Source organism: Macrosteles quadrilineatus, unplaced genomic scaffold (assembly GCF_028750875.1).
Source record: "Macrosteles quadrilineatus isolate MER2022 unplaced genomic scaffold, UCM_ALF_1.0 Scaffold_11__1_contigs__length_5352618, whole genome shotgun sequence".
NCBI lineage: Eukaryota > Metazoa > Arthropoda > Insecta > Hemiptera > Cicadellidae > Macrosteles > Macrosteles quadrilineatus.
Window position 1 is genome coordinate 578,360 of NW_026542604.1, and position 19,068 is coordinate 597,427.

General features: G+C 36.8%; 2 protein-coding genes across 3 annotated transcripts; one reads left to right on the top strand and one right to left on the bottom strand.

The window, feature by feature from the left end:
• Nucleotides 1–956: 956 nt before the first annotated feature.
• LOC129004802 (alpha-N-acetylgalactosaminidase-like) lies at nt 957–18,918 on the top strand. Of its 2 annotated transcripts, none has more exons than XM_054433445.1 (9): nt 957–1,041; nt 7,352–7,525; nt 9,084–9,258; nt 9,649–9,915; nt 10,665–10,823; nt 11,305–11,502; nt 12,106–12,270; nt 17,663–17,738; nt 17,978–18,918. In XM_054433445.1, exons 2-9 carry the CDS (start codon nt 7,365–7,367, stop codon nt 18,133–18,135), a joined length of 1,359 nt encoding a protein of 452 aa, XP_054289420.1. In that variant the 5' UTR covers nt 957–1,041; nt 7,352–7,364; the 3' UTR covers nt 18,136–18,918. The 2 variants fall into 2 exon arrangements, with proteins under 2 accessions (XP_054289420.1, XP_054289419.1); XM_054433444.1 differs by lacking the exon at nt 957–1,041 and adding an exon at nt 1,210–1,326.
• Nucleotides 1,752–4,978, bottom strand: LOC129004763 (uncharacterized protein K02A2.6-like). Its single transcript, XM_054433389.1, has 3 exons — nt 3,557–4,978; nt 2,406–3,355; nt 1,752–2,253 (listed from the first exon to the last, which is right to left on the bottom strand). Exons 1-3 carry the CDS (start codon nt 4,976–4,978, stop codon nt 1,752–1,754), a joined length of 2,874 nt encoding a protein of 957 aa, XP_054289364.1.
• Nucleotides 18,919–19,068: the final 150 nt, after the last annotated feature.

The following is a 19,068-nucleotide window of genomic DNA, read 5'->3' on the forward strand; positions in this document are numbered from 1 at the left end:
GATTTTTTTTCCTTTTTGGCTCAAAGTCTCTTTCAGCTTAGATGTAAAATTTGATTTTGATAGAGTTCTGTATGAATCAGGTTCAAGTCCCGATTGAAGGTAACCTAATAGAAAATATCTACAGCTGATGCTCTTAGCTGATTCTTTTTTACCCTAGAGACGTAATGAACTCCTCTAGCTACACAATACCTATCTTGAAAATAGCTGTTTTCACTGATAAAAATTTTAGTTAAATTCATTAATTGAAAAACTTTATCTGACACTTTATCTTAACAACCCCAGTGAACATTCTCCAGGAATAGACAATTACGTTAACTTCCACTTACGGTGCTTCAAGTACAGAAACTCAAAAGAGGAAAATTAATTTGAGGTGACTCTGGTTCAAGTGCGAGAGTCGCTCAGGTTCGATTTCAGCCAATCGCCGACGTATTTTAACTATGTAATAATGTCGTGGTGACATGGTGCTTTTGCCCCACCCATCTAGAAAACAATAAAAAATAGATCTCTTGAGGCAAGGAGAACTTTTCTCTGTTTCAGAGAACATCCTCCACTAAAAATAGTTTAAAAATATATTGTTTGTATTGATAAAAAGGAAAATCAAAATTTACAATCTTTTTTGTATTAAAATATATAAAATTAATTATTAAACATACTCAGAGACACAGAAGACAATTTACATTTCAAGATATTGAAGAGGGAGGACAAACACCTTAGTTTACTTACCAAATTAAAATCATCAATCTTTCAAGCTATCGCACATACCACTCTCAAGCAAAATATATTTTATTTTAGTAGAAAATTTTAAATTCAAGGATTTTTCATGCCTGATCACTTTTCTCCTCATCTGTATTCTGTACCATGAAACAAACTGATTAAGTCCATACAAAATATTTGCATATTCATACAGACTAAGTCTATCTGTCTGTTTGTTCTTTGGCATTGTATGTTAGGATCATGCCTTAGTTGCCCTACCTTCAAATTAAACAACCGAACCATCAATTCCCAGTTGAAATGTAAAAAATATTCGACTGATTTGATCAGGTAAGCATTGTAATTTTATATGATAATTTAAAAATTAAAATCTTTTTAAGGTGCATTAACCTTTAGCGTTATGTGAGGATTATTTTTTACGAAGTAAGTGTATGTCTGCCACTTGTTTAACCAGATGGTATTGATGATTCAGAATTGTTCTGTGTTCCAATTTCAAAGCATAAACTTATGTTAGGCGTTTAGAGTGCAACAAGTTAATAATCTAGTTAATAGAAGGTTTGAGCATATTGTTTAAAAGTTAATTTTTGTGTTGGCCCAATAAAAATAAACTTGCAGGTAGTATGAGTTTATTTATGTAGATGATGTAAGTTTATGATGTTCATAAAATGTTGATATTTAAAATCAAAACAGTATAAGCATCATTTGAAAAAAGTCACTATCAATTTGATACAAAACATTTTCAGAATTGTCTTTTTACATTTTAGTATTGTAATATTTTATAAGAACAAGATAAAATCTAGTGTATTCAATTTATTCTCCATTTCAATCACAACTCAATAATTATTGTTATTTACAAAATTAACAATCAGAACAAAACAAAAGTCTTTAACATCTGGAATCCAACCAACATTATAAAATCAAATGCTGCTTCTTGTACAATTAATATAAACATATATTACACTCGCCAACACTTAAAATTTGCTTGGCTCATAATACTTTAAAACTTTAAAAATTTTTCTGACTCTTTGGCTTCTCCAACTTTATAGATCCAATTTCTCCGGCTTGTGCACAGTCCTTTGTGATCTCCTCAAAACTGTAGATGGACTGTATTGCACACCCCGTGGTTTCCCAACATCAGACTTCAATCTAGGCAAATAAGGTGAAGCATCATGTCTTGATATTGATGGTGATGTAGACTCCTGAAGAATAGGCAAATCTCTATTGAATTCTTGATGATGTGCCTCAATAGTCCTTCCAACTTCCTCTTTCCGCACAATGATTTCGTCCTCCTCTACCTCAGTTGGTCTAAGATGGTCTGCATGGCAAACTCTTGTTTTGCCAAGAACACTAACCAAATAAGTAACTGGACTTTTACACTGCAATATACGACCTGGAACCCAACTAACTTTCTCCTGTCTGACTGTTTTAACCAACACCTTCTGATTTTCATTAAAAAATCTACACGCACCTCTATGCCTATCTGAGGCTCGTTTCTGCATTTCCTGCTTCTTCCTTGACTCGTCTAGTAGATTAGGTTTTAACCTAGTCAATTTTGTTTGAGGTTTCCAACGTAAGAACAGTTCAGCCGGGCTCACACCGGTTACTGACGATGGAGTATTACGATATGCGAAAAGAAAGTTATCCAATTTATACTGCAGTGATGTCTGCTGAGATGATTTTTACCCAAAACTTGCCTTAACAAACTTTTCTTAACTTCTTGAACAGAACGCTCGGCTGCTCCATTGGAGGCAGGGTGATATGGTGGAGAAAATGTTAGTTTCACACCATTTTTTCTAAGAAACTCCCTGAATTCTAGGCTGGTAAAAGACGTGCCGTTGTCACACACCAACTCCTCAGGTAAACCATAAGCAGAAAATAGTGTACGAAGTTTCTCAATGGTCTTTCCCGTGGAAATAGAACCCATTAAAAATACTTCCATCCACTTTGAAAAACTATCCACTACAATCAACATTTGCTGTCTGGTGGTTGGATCTTCAGCAAAATCGATATGAATTCGGCGCCATCTCTCGGAAGTTAACGGCCATTGCTGCAATGGAACTTTTGAAGCAGCATTTCTTGTACTTTGACAAATCAAACAAGATGACACAGCATCCTCAATTACTTTTTCGGTCCCAGGCCACCACACGTGGCTGCGTGCCAACAATTTCATTCGAGTAATTCCAGGATGTTGTTCATGCAATATCTGGATGACTTTACCTTGCAATTTCTTGCAATTTTTATCCACTGACAATTCATCTCTCCTTCTCTGAAATGGAATTAACATTGGGTCTACAATTTCACGCCACCCATACAACACAAAATCCCGAACTTTAGACAACAGTGGGTCTTTATCAGTCAATTGTCCTATCTCTAAAGAAGTGATTGGAGAATCGTCACTCCCCGAATTGAAGAAGTTCATTTCTCTTACACAAGATTCCACATGAGATATATAATTTTCATCCAACTCCAAAGTTTCATTCTCGGATAGTGGTAAGCGTGACAACGCATCAGCGTGAGGCAAACTGGAACCCTTCCGATATTTTACCTCAAAATTGTAGGCAGACAAAATCAGGGCCCATCGTTGTAGGCGAGCAGCAGCTAAACTAGGCACCCCTCGCTTCGATCCAAAAATAGCTGCTAGTGGCTGATGATCACTTTGTAAAATACAATTGGTACGCCCATAAATGTATTTATGGAATTTCTTCAAAGATTTACTTTCTTTGAATGTTTGAGAACATTGCTCGGTCCATTTCCATGGAACATCTTTCTTTAACAGTTCATAAAAACAATGAATTTTAGCAGACAAGTTTTGAATAAATTTTCCATAATAGTTTATTAAACCAACATAAGCCCTTAGCTCGTCTTTACTAGTAGGTTCGGGAGCTTTTTGAATAGCTTCAACAATACCTTGTTGTGGACTGACTCCTGATGCTGAAATGACGTAGCCTAAATATTCCACTTCAGGCTGTAAGAACTTGCATTTACTCCCATTAACTTGTACTCCAAATTCCATAAGACGCTGTAACAATTTCTCCAATCTATAAAAGGCTTCCTCTCTTGTTGAGCCGCCAACCAAAACATCATCTAAATAGGCTACAGTACCTGGTAATCCGTTTATAATTTGATCGATCACAGCTTGAAATATAGCTGGAGCTGAAGAAAGTCCAAATGGCAGACGTCTTAGTCGAAATAGTCCCTTGTGAGTTGTTAACGTCAACAGATGTTGTGAATCCTCCGCAACAGCTAATTGTTGATAAGCATTAGTGAGATCCACAACTGAAAAATATGTACAACCAGACAGAGAAGCAAATATATCCTCAGGTTGAGGTAATGGATAATGTTCCGTCTGTAACACCGGATTCAATGTTACTTTGAAGTCTGCGCACAATCGGACACCATTAGTCTTGGGCACTGTAACTAACGGAGTAGCCCATTCTGAACTAGAAACTCTGTACGCTATACCATCCTCAACCCACCGATCTAATTCTTGTTCTACTTTTTCCCTTAACGAGTAAGGCACAGGCCTAAATTTGCAAAACTTAGGAACAGCATTGTCCTTGAGAGTGACTTGAGCCTTAACACCTTTTATTTCTCCTGGCCCCCCTTGAAACACTGCATTGTACTTTTTCTTTAACGCCTCTACTTCAGCCTCAAGTTTGCCATTAGGCAACACAACTTCACAATTAGATTGCTTCAATTCACATGTGGTAACATTCACTGTAGACTTAGATTTAGTACCAGTAGTATCATACAATCTTGAAAATACAGCATGCCAATCCAACTTTAATTTTGCTAACCAGTTCCTTCCAAGCAAAATAGGCTGGTCTTTACGACAAACCTCAACAATCAATAGTGGTAACACTAGGTTCTGGTTTTTATATAAAACTCTAACCTCAGCTTGACCTAGAACAGGCACGTCACCACCTGTGTAAGTTCGCAATTTCATAGAAACAGGCTTTAATTCAATATGAGAAAAATGTTCATTAAAAACGTCTGAAGGACAAACTGATACAGCTGAGCCGCTGTCAATTTCCATCTCCACCAGAACTTTCTCTATAGTTAGCCTTACCTTGTAAGCTGCCATACCTGTGTTTAATCCAAAGTTGTACAAACACACATTATTTGAAACTTCATAGCAGCTTGAGCTAAGCTCATTGACATCATCTTCGGAGATTTGATGGACTCTATTAGCACCTGACTTGTCCTTCCTTCCAAATTTTGCAACTTTACTTTGGTTTCGGCAAGCTTTTAGTAGATGCCCAACCATGTTGCACCCATTGCACTTATAATTTGCATATGGACATTCATTGGCCCTATGTTCAACTGAACAACATCTGTAACACTTAAATTTAGCATTAATATTAGTCATACCAGCACCAATAGCTGAATTGAAATGACAACCAGTCTGCCTATTTTGATTCACATGTGAAGAATTGGGCTTGGAATTTAAATGACAAATTTCCTGTTTTGGATTGAACAAACTTGTCTGTTTTTCAGCCTGCTCTAATCTGAGTGCCAAACTATAAGCGTCATCAAATTCTTGATCCTCAGACAATAATTTTTGCCTTATGACCTCATTACTTATCCCTGAAATAAGCTTGTCTCTAAGAGCCTCTTTTAAGAATGTGCCAAATTTACATGAACTAGCTAAATGTTTAATCGCTACAACAAACTCTGAAATACTCTCACTAGGTTTTTGCACACGAGAATAAAAAGTATATCTCTCAGCTACCACCAATTTCTTTGGAGAAAAATAGTTCTCAAGCACTTTAACTAACTCTTCATAACTTTTGCTATCTACAGCTGCAGGTGAAACTAAATCAGACAAAATTGTTAAAACTTTTGGGCCTACAACAGTTATTAAAACAGAAACTTTGGTATCGTCATCAATCTCATTAGCTTTGAAATAATGCTTAAGCCTCATTGCATATGATTCAATGGGCTCATCTTGTGGGTTAAATTCACCAACTTTACCTATTCCTGCCATCTTAGTCTTTAAGTTTACCTCCCTTTTTTTTCTTGAAGTTTAGCTTTATATTCTTCAGAATCTGGTATAAAAAAAAAACTTTACTTTTACTAGACTTACTATCACTCGGAACGAGGTCCGTTTAATTCGACTGCGCCATTGTAATATTTTATAAGAACAAGATAAAATCTAGTGTATTCAATTTATTCTCCATTTCAATCACAACTCAATAATTATTGTTATTTACAAAATAACAATCAGAACAAAACAAAAGTCTTTAACATCTGGAATCCAACCAACATTATAAAATCAAATGCTGCTTCTTGTACAATTAATATAAACATATATTACAAGTATCCTCTTTTTTACCAATATGATCTGTAGATTTGTGATTTTGAGTTAAATATCATATACAAATTTAATTTAATGACTAATAAAATTAACCCTAAATATTTTAATTTAATCCTAAATACTTTTTTGTCATACTGCAGCAAAAACAGCCATTTTAAATGCATGTGTTGCAAGTCTAAAGTAGCATTTTTACTCTCTAGGGAATAAAAGGCGTTTTTATCCCCTAGGGAGTAAAAATCAGCTTAGGTGTTGTCAACTCAGTTGTAAATCTCGATTGAAAACAATCACATTTATCGAAAGTATGTACCGATTGTATCTCAGCTTTATTGTAAATAGTTCGACATATCGATTAGTATAATGTAAATTAACACAATCGTAATAAATAAAGCGATTGAATCACTTAAGCTGCTTGTTTCCATTAGCAAATTAAATAGAAAACAAATTAGAAGTAGTTTTGAGAGGTTATCTTTAAATGAAAAACATTTTAGTTTTGAAACATAGAGTTTGTTCAAATAATGGTGTAATATGACCAAAAATATAGTTCATAACATGGGCAAAAAGTGTCTTTTCAACCCACGCTCATTTTCCGACTTCGGCTTGAGCTCGGGTGGAAAAGAGTCACTTTAAGCCCTAGTGATGAAATATACTATTTCAAGCTACATCATCTTAAAAGTTTTAGTAATAATATAACAAGAGATAAAATCTTTTATATCTCAATATGAAGAGTCACAGAAAGCTGATGAATTCATTGTTTAATAAAACCACAGCTAATCAGAACTGCCCATTTCTATGATAACAAAATTAACATAGTGGGAAGCCTATTCATTGAACCCGAAATTCAGCCATTTTGTTTTATTTTTTTATGGCTCTAGCTAGAACATTCTCTCATACAAGTGAGTTAATCCTCTTTTGCGACTCATTGGTTAACAACTTGCAATAAATTATCTTTTAATATTGTAAACTTATCCTGTAAAGTTTCAATCCCTTAGAAATATTTCAGATATTGAGGTGATTCTAAAGTAATCTTCATCAGTAAATATTTTTTTTAAATTTCATGCTAACTTTCTGACAGAAAAAATCCAAATTTTAAAGTATGATAAAAACATAACTTGTGTGAGCCAGTAATAGGTCAATTAATTATTAGTCTGTACATTCCCATGTTATTCTACTTCACCGAACAATTGTTGTTACAAATGTTGTAAAATTCCAAAGTGGGAACAATTTTGGGTTTGACTTTGGTTGATAACATTTTGAAGTGTAGAAACACTATTTTTAGAAACACAGCACCCAAACTTGTTTTTTGAAGTTAAAACAATGTTGCAGTTGAAGGCTTATAATGATCCAGTCTCTTTGTGCGGGTTTTCTCACCCTTGTGTGGATTAGAACAGCTACATGTCTGGACAACGGGCTTGCCCTCACTCCCCCCATGGGCTTCATGTCATGGCAGCGCTACAGATGTATTACCGACTGTAAACTCTACCCTAATGAGTGTATCAGGTAAGCTGAATTAATCCACTGAAACCACTGATGAGTAAGAAATCTATTCATTGCAGCAACTGAAACACTGTTGCTTACATGGTTGACTTACCAAAAATAAGCTGTATTTACTTTGGAGTTTGCATCATGTGTTTTAAACAAAAGTTAACAACAATAAAAAAAACACTAATTTTTATGTAGAGTTGTTCAACAGTTTTTCAGTGTTGACTACAGGAATTTTGTTTTCCAAGTAATTTGATACATTAGTTTATAGCACTGGTTTTAAGCAACACTGAAAGTTTCTCAACAATTTTTTACTGATTTCATAAAAAAAAACCAGTGTATTGTCTTCATCAAAATGTTTGAGTTTTGAGTGGATATATCCGTTTTGGGCCCCCCTGAACTAAAAAAAGTGGTTTTCGAAGTTGCGTCTGACTGTGTGTGTGTCTGCATGTGTGAATGTGTTTAGACCGTTTTTGAAAAATCTTTGTTTTTAATGGCGATTTTCCTATAAAACCCTCCAAAAAAAAAGAAAATTTTAATTTTCTCTAAAATAGCACCGAAAGATTTGGATAAAATTTAATGTTATAGCCCTTTAAATTTGGAACAAAATTGTAGTTAAAAAGTTAATCAAGGATTCTTGTAAAAAATACTGGTTTTTATTGAAATTAGTATTTGAATTTAATGGTCCTTCTTGACAACATAGCGCAACCCCCCATTGCTGTAAAAATTACGGTTTAAAAGTTATAGTAACTTATGTTATTTTCCTATAAAAAACAGAAAAATTGATATTTTGAAAAAAATAGTTCTGACTGAAATTTGTCTGTTATGGTCCTTATAATTCCAAACAAAATATTGCAACACCCCATTCCTATAAAAATTACGGTTAAAGTTGATGCAACTGTTGTGATTTTACCTATTAAACTAATTTTCTCCGTAACCATTAGGCGCATAGTAACACTTCAATATACTAAATTATTTGTTTTTTTTAAGCTCTACAAAATGGTTTGGAAAGAAATTGCTAAATTTTATGTTTTTTGGGTCAAAAATGGGAAAAACCTATTTTTACCCCATAAAACCCCCCGTAAACCCCCGTTCCTTAAGTCCGATCATGCTGGTTTGCGAACTCGTTCAAGTTTATCCCGCCTTACACCTTCAAATCAAATTTTATCAAAATCGGACAAAAATTACTCAAGTTATCGTGTGGATGGACACATATATATATATATATCTCTATATATAGATATATAAAAATTTGAACGAATTGTGTTTTTTACCTCTGGGGACATCAAAATGAAAAAGTAAATCGGTCCCGGGCTTAGGTCTTACCATGAGACCTACGGTAATAGCTACTTCCCTATAGGGAAATTCGCTAATACTTCCCTATAGGGAAATTCGCTAAAAAGTTGAACACATCTCCAGTATAAACAGTTATTAACTTTATAGTAACCTGCAACAAAGTGGGATAGGAATTAAGTATCATCCATGAATTTTTCAATAATTTAAACGCCTTGACAATATTACTGCCAGAATTAAGTAATATAAGCTGTCCAAGTATTTATATGGTTGCTTTTTCCAGTGAAAAGCTGTTCCGCAACGTCACAGATCTAATGGTATCCGAGGGTTACGCCGATGCAGGATATAAATACGTAATCATTGATGATTGCTGGCTTGCCAACACTCGAGACAAGGACGGAAAACTGCAACCAGATCCGCTGCGGTTTCCTTCGGGTATCAAGGCTTTAGCAGACTACGTAAGTATCCAGTTGATATTCGCTTTTAGTTAGGTCTGAGGTTTGGAAATTAAAAGCAGTATTTATTTGTCCTTTAGTAGAAAATGATACCACAATAACTTACTCTTTGCAATTTTTACTTTCTCTGCTTTTAATCTCATTATCATATGTACGAGATGTAGAGGCAAAAAAGTAGGTATTGAAGTTGGTACAGTCCAAACTATTCCTCAGTATGGTAGCTTAAGTTCAGTTGGTTCAGTAGTTTTTACATGATTGAAACCCAGACAGACATCAGACACCCTTAGATTCTTATTATATGATAGTATATGATAATCAGATACACAATCATTAGAAATGTCTTTATTTAAGTTTAACCTTAATAATAAAACAATTTGTGATTTCTCATTGAAGGTGCACTCTAGGGGCTTACTGTTTGGTATTTATGAGGACATCGGGACCAATACATGCGCTGGATATCCTGGCAGCGCTGATCATTTTGAACTCGACGCCCAAACATTCGCTGATTGGGGAGTTGACTACGTCAAACTGGACGGATGCTACACAAAGAACATGGTTTTGGAAAAAGTATATCCCGAGTTCGGCCAAGCCTTGAAGAAGACCGGACGACCAATGGTGTACTCTTGTAGTTGGCCTGCGTACAAGATAGACAACCCTGATGTAAGTTTTTTTGTACATATTTTATGAAAATATATCTTAAATAAACTTTTTGAACTTGGCTGATCCGGCATTTATAACATTTACAAAATCTCATGTATACAAATTAATTTTGCCAAATATTATGTTTTTATTGGTTGTGTAAATTGTTCAATATTTTCTCCAAAGATAGGATACCAAGCAATGTTCATATTGCTTCATGTTCAGTGCTTTTTAATAGTACAAAAGCTGTCATTGAAAAACATCAGAATTGTTAAAATAATCACCCATCTAGAGTGAACAGCGTTGTCCTTTGGACTAGCCATGTGTCTTGGTACATAAATGGTTGTACTCCTGGAGAGTGTGTTGAATTTTGCAGGTACTTCGCGAGTCATCATTTTTTGCCATGGCTCTAGGTTGAGCGGATGCCCTTTTTCTGATACTTGATCAATATTTCATCAACGGAAGAATTGCTTCGGCAGCTAGGAATAATATTTACAGTTGGTTACCTGAGTGGAACCCACTAATCAGAACGTTGTCAGTTTCATCTTGAGAGAAGTCAGTAGCTTTTTGATAATTTATTCAAAGCAGAGCCCTGCTATCCTTATTTATTGAGTTTTAATTTAATTTTTCTGGTTATAGAACCAGCTGATTTTAGTCAGTGAGAAAGTTACCATTCCATATTCATCCTTCACCCATCTTTGCCTTGCAAATACGCAAGTACCCTGCTGTATTGGTGAATTAATGTGATCGAATCCTATCTTGTATCTTAGATAAACTGGACCGCCATTGCAGAACACTGCAACCTATGGAGGCTGTACGGAGATATAGATGACTCTTGGGGTTCTGTGTGGAGCATCATGAGCTACTTTGCTAAGAGATCCGACCTAGTTCAACACGCTGGGCCTGGACACTGGAATGATCCCGACATGGTAAGTTATACGTTAATTGTTAGTTCTGTATTATAGTTTCGGCTAATTCCAGTTCTTAAATAAAGTAAATGGAATTATGATATCTGTCAAATGACTGTGTGTGTATTGCACTGAATTTAATGAAACTAAAAGCAAGGGTGCTTGCTCCTATGGGGGAATGACACAGAGTGTGTCATACAAATATTTTTTTGGTGGGGGATTTTTTGGATGGGGTTTAAAATGTTTTAGGGGGAAGAGAAATTGTGTACAGATTGAGTGTGATGAACTAAACAATTTTTTGCACTTTGCTGTATCATTTGCAGGCCTACTATGCTATTTCATATTTACATCACTATTGTGTGTTTACAGCTCATCATTGGCAACTTTGGTCTGACTGTGTGGCAATCAGATGCCCAGATGGCAGTATGGGCTGTGTTGGCAGCTCCTCTACTGTTGTCTACGTCAGTATTGTCAATGGTTCATCACTATTGTGTGTTTACAGCTCATCATTGGCAACTTTGGTCTGACTGTGTGGCAATCAGAGGCCCAGATGGCTGTATGGGCTGTGTTAGCAGCTCCTCTACTGTTGTCTACAGATCTTGCCAAAGTCCAGCCAGAGTTCAAACAAATCTTACAGAACAAACGAGTAATTGCCATCAACCAAGATCCTCTTGGCATACAAGGAAAGAAGACAATTTCTGTGAGCTTACTTTAAGGTTTTTCGTCATGAATGTTGAAAATTAGTGTTTATTATTTCTTTATCCATTATTGTTTTGAATTTTTAGTGTGTAGGCTACTAAGTCCTAACAGGATATTTACAGAACTTGAAACAGAACTTTCAATGATTTTGAATGAATGGGTCATTCTCTAAATTGCTATTTATGAATAAATCATACATTGACTTTTCAAAATTTTCCCATGAAAAAGTGAAAACTTAATTAATTACCGTTGTTGTATGTTTTGAACTTCTTCATTTTTATTTTTATTCATGGTGTACCTATAATGGTGAATTTGGATTTGGAATCACATTAAAAATCCAGAATCAATGAAAATGTTTAAGTACTGGAATCATAATTAAACTATGAATCTGCCAATAATCAATTTTGGGAATTTCTACATAATGAGTGCAAAAAATAAGTAGAACTAATTACAGTAATTGATAAATTCAATCAAACTTTGGAAGTTTGAAAGTCACTTTAGAAGCGTAAATAAATATACACATTTCAAATTCAGACAATATGACCACTTATGTTAACATTTAATTTTCATTTGTAATAATAATACTTTAAACAACTTTGTTTAGAGCGATGATATTCACGTATGGGTGAGACCGATATCTCCAAAACTTGATGAGCATTACTCCTATGCCATAGCCTTTGTAAGCAGCCGCACAGATGGATGGCCGTACCCCTTCAAAACAAATCTCAGTGATCTCGGCCTACACAACCCATCCGGATACATTGTTCAGGTGAGCCTAGTTCAGTCCAACTGGTCTTGTATCTTTGTGTTTTGTAAAAAATGATTTCCTTGTGATAGCATCAATATTCAATGGTAATACATGTCTAGCGGATAGACGCACTAAAACAAATCATTCTAGTAAAAGGTCATTTAATTTACAGAGAATAGTTAAGTAGTGTAATCCACTAGATTCAAATCAGAAAAACTGTTGTTACCTAGGTTGCTAGGATAACAAAAAAATAAACAAATGATTAAAGTAAATACAGAACACATGGTTATTGTGTTAGACAGTTTAGTGGCACCACATTAGCCCCCTGCGGAGTCTGGAAGACCGGGCACTTTAAATTTCACAGTACGACCAGATCGGGTCACGTAAGGCTTGGGTTGGCTTGAGAGTAGGGTCTTGAGTGGGAACACTGTGGAGGGTGGATTTCTGGAATGTTTATTATGGATGGGTGTATGTGTTGAAGGAGTAAGATCTTGCAATAGATACGCGGGCTTTACTCTGTCCAACGTCACCTTCACACGTTTACCACGATGGATTATAGTCATAGTTTTATCATCACGAGATACCACGGGAAACGGTCCAGTATAAGGTGGTTGTAGTGATCGTCTAACAGAGTCATCTCGCAAAAATATGTGAGTACACCGTTTTAACTCCTGAAAAACGAAGGTCTTTGGTTTATCATGCCAAGATGTGGGCACAGGTCTTAAATTTGACATGTGTCGACGTAAGCGAACTACATAGTCAGCCGGGTCCTCCTCACGAGTTGTGTCTTGAGGGAGGTCTAGAAGTTCTCCAGGTAGACGGAGTTGGTGGCCAAAAACTAATTCGGCAGTAGATGCCTGAAGGTCTTCACGATATGCGCTGCGAATGCCGAGTAGTACGATGGGAAGTGCTTCAAGCCATGTTGAATCATTGTGGCACATGAGAGCTGCCTTAAACTGCCGATGGAATCTCTCGACTAAACCATTAGCACAAGGATGATAGCCGCAAGTTCTGATTCGCTCTACACCGAAGGTCTTTCCAAGGGCACGAAATAATGCTGACTCAAATTGGCGTCCTTGATCAGTTGTGATGCGCAAGGGTGAGCCGTAACGGGAAAACCAGCACATCACCAGAGCCTCAGCTACTTCTTCTGCGGTGATGGTTTTCAATGGATGAACTTCTGGCCATCTGGTGTAGCGGTCGATAGCTGTTAGGCAATATTTGTATGGTCCGGATGGTGGAAGTGGTCCAATGATGTCAATGTGAACATGATCAAATCTTGATGATGGGAGTGAAAACGATCCATGGGGTGTAAATACATGACGGGAGATCTTAGCACGTTGACATTTCTCACAGGCTCGGGCCCAGTTTCGACAGTCTTGTTGAATTCGGGGCCAAACAAAGCGATTAGAAACAAGTTTTGCCGAAGCTTTGATGCCAGGGTGACTTAGATTGTGTATAGAATTAAAAACTGAGCGTCTAAGGGGCTCAGGGACAAAGGGTCGTTGTACTGAAGTTGTTGTGTCACAGTATACATCAAGGTCTGTTCCAGGAATTTTGACAAGCTTCAAATTAAGAGATGTCTCTCCCTTAAGGATCTCTTGTAGCTCAGGGTCAGAGTCTTGATGATGTGCCAAAGTTTTGGCATCTACAATGCTGGGAGCCGTAGTTGACAATGAATCTACACGAGAAAATGCGTCAGCTACTAGGTTGGCCGATCCAGAAACATGTCTTATGTCTGTAGTGAATTGTGAAATGAATGTTAGTTGGTTTTGCTGAACAGGAGGTAGTTTTTCACGTTTTTGACTGAAGGCAAATGTTATTGGCTTGTGGTCTGTGAAAACTATGCAATGATTTGCCTCAAGGTAGTGACGAAAGTGACGAATGGCGGCATATACAGCGAAAAGCTCACGGTAATAGGCTGGCCAAAGGGATTGTTTTGGTGTCAGTTTCTGTGAAAAGAAAGAGAGAGGTTCCCATGTTTTATTGTCAACCATCTGCTGGAGAGCAGCTCCTACATGGGTACTCGAGGCATCACAGAACAATGCGAGAGGGGCCTTGTGGTCAGGGTGAACAAGCAAGGTAGCATTGGAGAGATGTTCTTTGCAGGATAAGAATGCAGTATCCAATTCAGGAGTCCAATTTACAGGTTGGTTTCCACGTAGAGATGAGAGGGCATCATGGAGAGCTGCTTGTTGCTTGGCAGCTGAAGGAATGAATCTGCGGTAGAAATTCAACATGCCGAGAAAACGACGCAAACCTTTTGCAGTAGAGGGACGGGTGAATTGTTGCAGAGCCTCAACACGTTCAGGAAGTGGTCGAGTACCAGCAGATGATACCTCATATCCTAGGAAGGTAACCTTTGGAGCTTTCAAAACAGTCTTATTTACGTTAACGAGTATGCCATAATCAGAAAACCGATTGAATAGAGTTCGTAGATGGGCTTCATGTTCAGTCTCATCCTTAGAGAAAACTAAGACGTCATCTATATAAGGAAAGCAGAAGTCTAAACCAAAAACTACTTCATCAATGAAACGCTGAAAAGTTTGTCCTGCGTTTCGGAGGCCAAAGGACATGAAGGGGAATTCAAACAATCCAAAGGGGGTTGTAATGGCTGTCTTCGGGATGTCTTCAGGGTTGACAGGGATTTGTGTGTAGGCCTTCACTAGGTCGATCACAGAGAAATACTTGCAACCTCTGAGAGAATGGGTGAAATCGTGGATATGTCTAACTAGATATCTGTCAGGAATCGTCCTAGCATTGAGAGCACGGTAGTCTCCACAGGGGCGCCATCCATCAGGTTTCTTAGGGACCATGTGAAGGGGTGATGACCAAGGTCCATCAGATCGACGTGCAGTACCATCGGTGAGCATGGCATCAAACTCGGCTTTGGCTATAACAAGCCGATCAGGGGCGAGTCGACGTGGACGAGATGAAACTGGGGGGCCAGGGGTCGTTTTGATGTAATGCAAGGTTGAATGGAGCACTTTTCTTGGTGTACCAGAGGGTCGGGTAATCATGGGAAATTCTGCCAGTATTGATGAAGTTGAAGAATTGGGTGTGATAGTTTTGATGCTGAAATGAGGGATTGAGGTACATTGACAAAGAACAGAAAGGTTTGTTACACTGTCAATCAACCGTTGATTAGGACAGTCAGGAAGCAATCCAAAGTGTGCTAAAAAGTCAGAGCCTATAATCGCTGTATTAACATCAGCAATGACAAAATTCCATGTAAAAGCTCGTCTCAGCCCTAAGTTTAATGTTAATGTCATCATACCGTAGGTGTGAATGGCAGAGTTGTTTGCTGCACGAAGTTCATATTCTATATGCTTTTGGTTCTTACAAACGAATGATTTAGGGAGGCAGCATATGTCGGATCCAGTGTCAATCAAAAATTTTGTATTAGTTGTACGGTCGACGATTTGTAGGCGGCGCCCTCCAGCTTGGCAGTCAGCTGACGCCATCACTGGCTGCCTTTGGAGTTTGTCGGAGAAGTGAAATTGCATGGTGGAATGCACTTCTCAGCTTGATAGCCAAAACGCTTGTGGTACCAGCATAGATTGGTTTGCTCTGTAGTGTCAGAGGAGCTACCTGCGTGATAACGACTACTAGACAAACTCCTCTGACGTGACCTAGGTCGCCTGTCACGTAGGGAATCAACATCTTTACGCATATTTTTCATTTGCAACTCCAAAGTAGATAATTTTGATAAAACTTCAGTTAATTTTGGGTCATCAGAAAATGAAGATTTAGGATTTGGTGAATTAACGGCATTCAAAGATGTAGGCATACTAGTGAGAGAATGGCAAAAAGATGCGTTAGGTTGGACTGCTAGAATTTTGTCGGCAGTAATTGCAAGTGTGTCAGTTTGGGCACTTGTTTGGACTTGCAAAATACTTTGTACATGAGCAGGAAGTCTCTGCATCCAAATAGTTTTCAGTAAACTATCTTGGATTGTGGTCGAACCTACTAGTGATCGAAGGTGGCGTAGAAACTGAGAAGGAGTTTTGTCACCTAGTTCCTCCTCCATCAACAGCTGACGAATGCGTTGCTCCTCAGATAGAGACAACCGTCTGATTATTTCTGACTTAAGAGTAGAGTAAGGAGTTTCAACAGGTGGATCTATTATAAGATCCTCCACTTCATTAGCATAGCGCTCATCAAGATGTGAAATTACATACGAGTATTTAGTTGTTTCACTCGTGATGTGAGCCAGTGTAAACTGAGCCTCAACTTGGGCAAACCAGAGCCTTGGTTTCTCTTTCCAGAATGGTGGAAGTTTTATGCTTACCCGGTGGATGTGACGATCTTCATGTCGTTCGTCGGAATGGGCTGTATGATCTGGCTGATGCTGTGGTAGAACTGGTGGAAGATCAGGTAGGTTGGCTTCTTGAGGATGTACAGAAATGTGATTTTGTTCTTGTCTTCCATTCAAATCTTGAAGTTGTCTTTGTAAGTTGGCATTCTCACTCTCTAATTGAGCTAGGCGCTCCAAAAGTTCTTGGTCCATGGCGTAAAACGATAATTTGGGGAAAGGTGAAAAATAAATGAAGTTTTGGTAGAAGGTTGAAATTTAATGTAGGAAAAACATCAATTTAGTTTGAAATAATTTACTTGTTAGTCGGGGTCACCATTTCTAGCGGATAGACGCACTAAAACAAATCATTCTAGTAAAAGGTCATTTAATTTACAGAGAATAGTTAAGTAGTGTAATCCACTAGATTCAAATCAGAAAAACTGTTGTTACCTAGGTTGCTAGGATAACAAAAAAATAAACAAATGATTAAAGTAAATACAGAACACATGGTTATTGTGTTAGACAATTTAGTGGCACCACACATGTTTCATACATGTATGATGTTTTTTAATTACAGTAGGTTCTAGATTTTTCAACTTATACCATCCATGTTGTGGTTAAATAAGTAAAAAGGTTGGAAAGTTATAAAAATTGTGAATATGTTACAATAATTTGATTAGCTCTTAAGTACTAAGTCTTCTGGGTACGACCTCATTGGAATACTAGGAGAAACAATAGTTGCTAACGTTTTGGCTTTGTTGCAGAGAGCCATAATATTCAGAGCGGGTGACAGGCACTTACTATATAATTTAATTTAATAATTTCATTAATAAATTGAAAGGCTCTATGTGTGTCTCAATTATGTGTGTGTCCCATTGGAGCCACTAATTTTTCCCATTTCCAATTCATCATCATAAAAAAAATTTCAAAAGCCGTACAGGAAAATAAAATGTATTTAACTATTTGACAGAAAACAATACATTGGACTATAAACCTTTCTTAAGTTAATGCACTGCAGTTATGCTGTTACCTCATACATGATCCCGGTTGAAACTTGTTTTTAGGAGATTGTGAAAACATCAATCTAGCACTTAAAACATTTATAATTTGTTTCAGGATCTTTTCAGGACAAGTTACCAGGAAGAACTGTTAAAACCAGAGTCAAAAATCAGTATTCGAATTGTCCCAACTGGTAAGTGTGAATGATTGAATAAACCTTGTAAAATCATAAAGAGATAGGTTAATTTTATGATTATCGTAATTCAAACGATACTTTGATCAAATTTCCTAAGATTTATTACAAGTCAATACAAAATTGAAACAGTGGCTGGTCATAGTTTTAGTATCAAACTGAAAACTGGTGATTTCCTTTTTGGGTCCCCTTATTGAGGAACATCTATCTTTTAAACACCACATTCCTCTCTGTTACAGGAGTGGTGTTCCTCGAGTTCAGAGCAATTTCAGGAGAAGAGGCAAAGGCCAAGGCAGCCGAGCAAACAGAGAAAACCGGAGGGGCAAGCTCGACGACACACAGCTTGGAAATGCTTTTCATCACAGTGTTATTGCTTGTTCTACAGTTTACATTTTGAAGTAGTTTGTGCAGAGAAAAGTATTCAATGATACCAAAGAGGTTTTAACTCTGTTAAAGAGCTTACCATGCATACAAATTGTGACATTCAGGGTGATGTGTGGGAGGGGTGAGGGAAAGATTCCCAACATTGAGAGTCTCACCACTAACCAAGAGAAATCCATTGCTATGCTGGTAATAATAAAATTATCCAACCGTAATTAATTGTTGAGGTGACTGTACAAAACAGCAACAATGCTGAGGGAAGGGTTCTTGTTGGCGTGGGCCTCCCACCCCACTCACCACTCTAATTGACACAATCCGTACCATAAACATGGCAGGACGTTTTAAATTATCAGTACAGTAAAATATCAATTTGTAACCAACTGCTACCTGAAGTACCGGAAGTTTGACTCCTGAATTTCAGTGTTTTCACTAAACAATAAATTTCTATAGTCATAGGAAGCTAAGGAATTATTTTACTATAATGCTTCTATCATTTAACCAACTCTAATGGCAATTATATTTTCAACAACTGTACCTGCTATTTTAAATGTTTTTGCCTTTATTCTTTCATAGCAATGGTGCTGTTTATATCAACCACTCTTATCAATTTATTTTTATTTTACTAAAAAAATATGTGAAAATAAAAAATCTGTTTAAATATTTTGTCTCATATCAATAAGTATCTCTTTGAAGGTTTTTTTCTGTATGTGTTTGTGTGTTTTAAATTTAGATTATGTGACATTTATACAGTTCAAAATATATTTTATTTCTAAATAGAACATTGTATTTCTTCATATTATATTGTTACGTTATTTAATAGGCCTACTTAATCTGACAATTGTAAATAACGCTATGTGTGTTTACCCCTCTGCTTCTTCCAACTAATTATCATTATCCTTTCTTATTATATTACCTGTTCTCTTACATTAACTTTACATAAAAATATATG

Excerpts from the sequence above, each read along its gene's own strand:
- LOC129004763 (XM_054433389.1), bottom strand. The coding sequence starts at position 4,978 with ATGGTTGGGCATCTACTAAAAGCTTGCCGAAACCAAAGTAAAGTTGCA. Across the intron at positions 3,356-3,556 it reads AAGACGAGCTAAGGGCTTAT|CCACTAGCAGCTATTTTTGG; the intron begins GTTGGTTTAATA and ends AGTGATCATCAG. Across the intron at positions 2,254-2,405 it reads GTTAAGAAAAGTTTGTTAAG|GTTAAAACCTAATCTACTAG; the intron begins GCAAGTTTTGGG and ends AAAATTGACTAG.
- LOC129004802 (XM_054433445.1), top strand. The coding sequence starts at position 7,365 with ATGATCCAGTCTCTTTGTGCGGGTTTTCTCACCCTTGTGTGGATTAGA. Across the intron at positions 9,916-10,664 it reads ACAAGATAGACAACCCTGAT|ATAAACTGGACCGCCATTGC; the intron begins GTAAGTTTTTTT and ends CTTGTATCTTAG. Across the intron at positions 11,503-12,105 it reads AAGGAAAGAAGACAATTTCT|AGCGATGATATTCACGTATG; the intron begins GTGAGCTTACTT and ends AACTTTGTTTAG.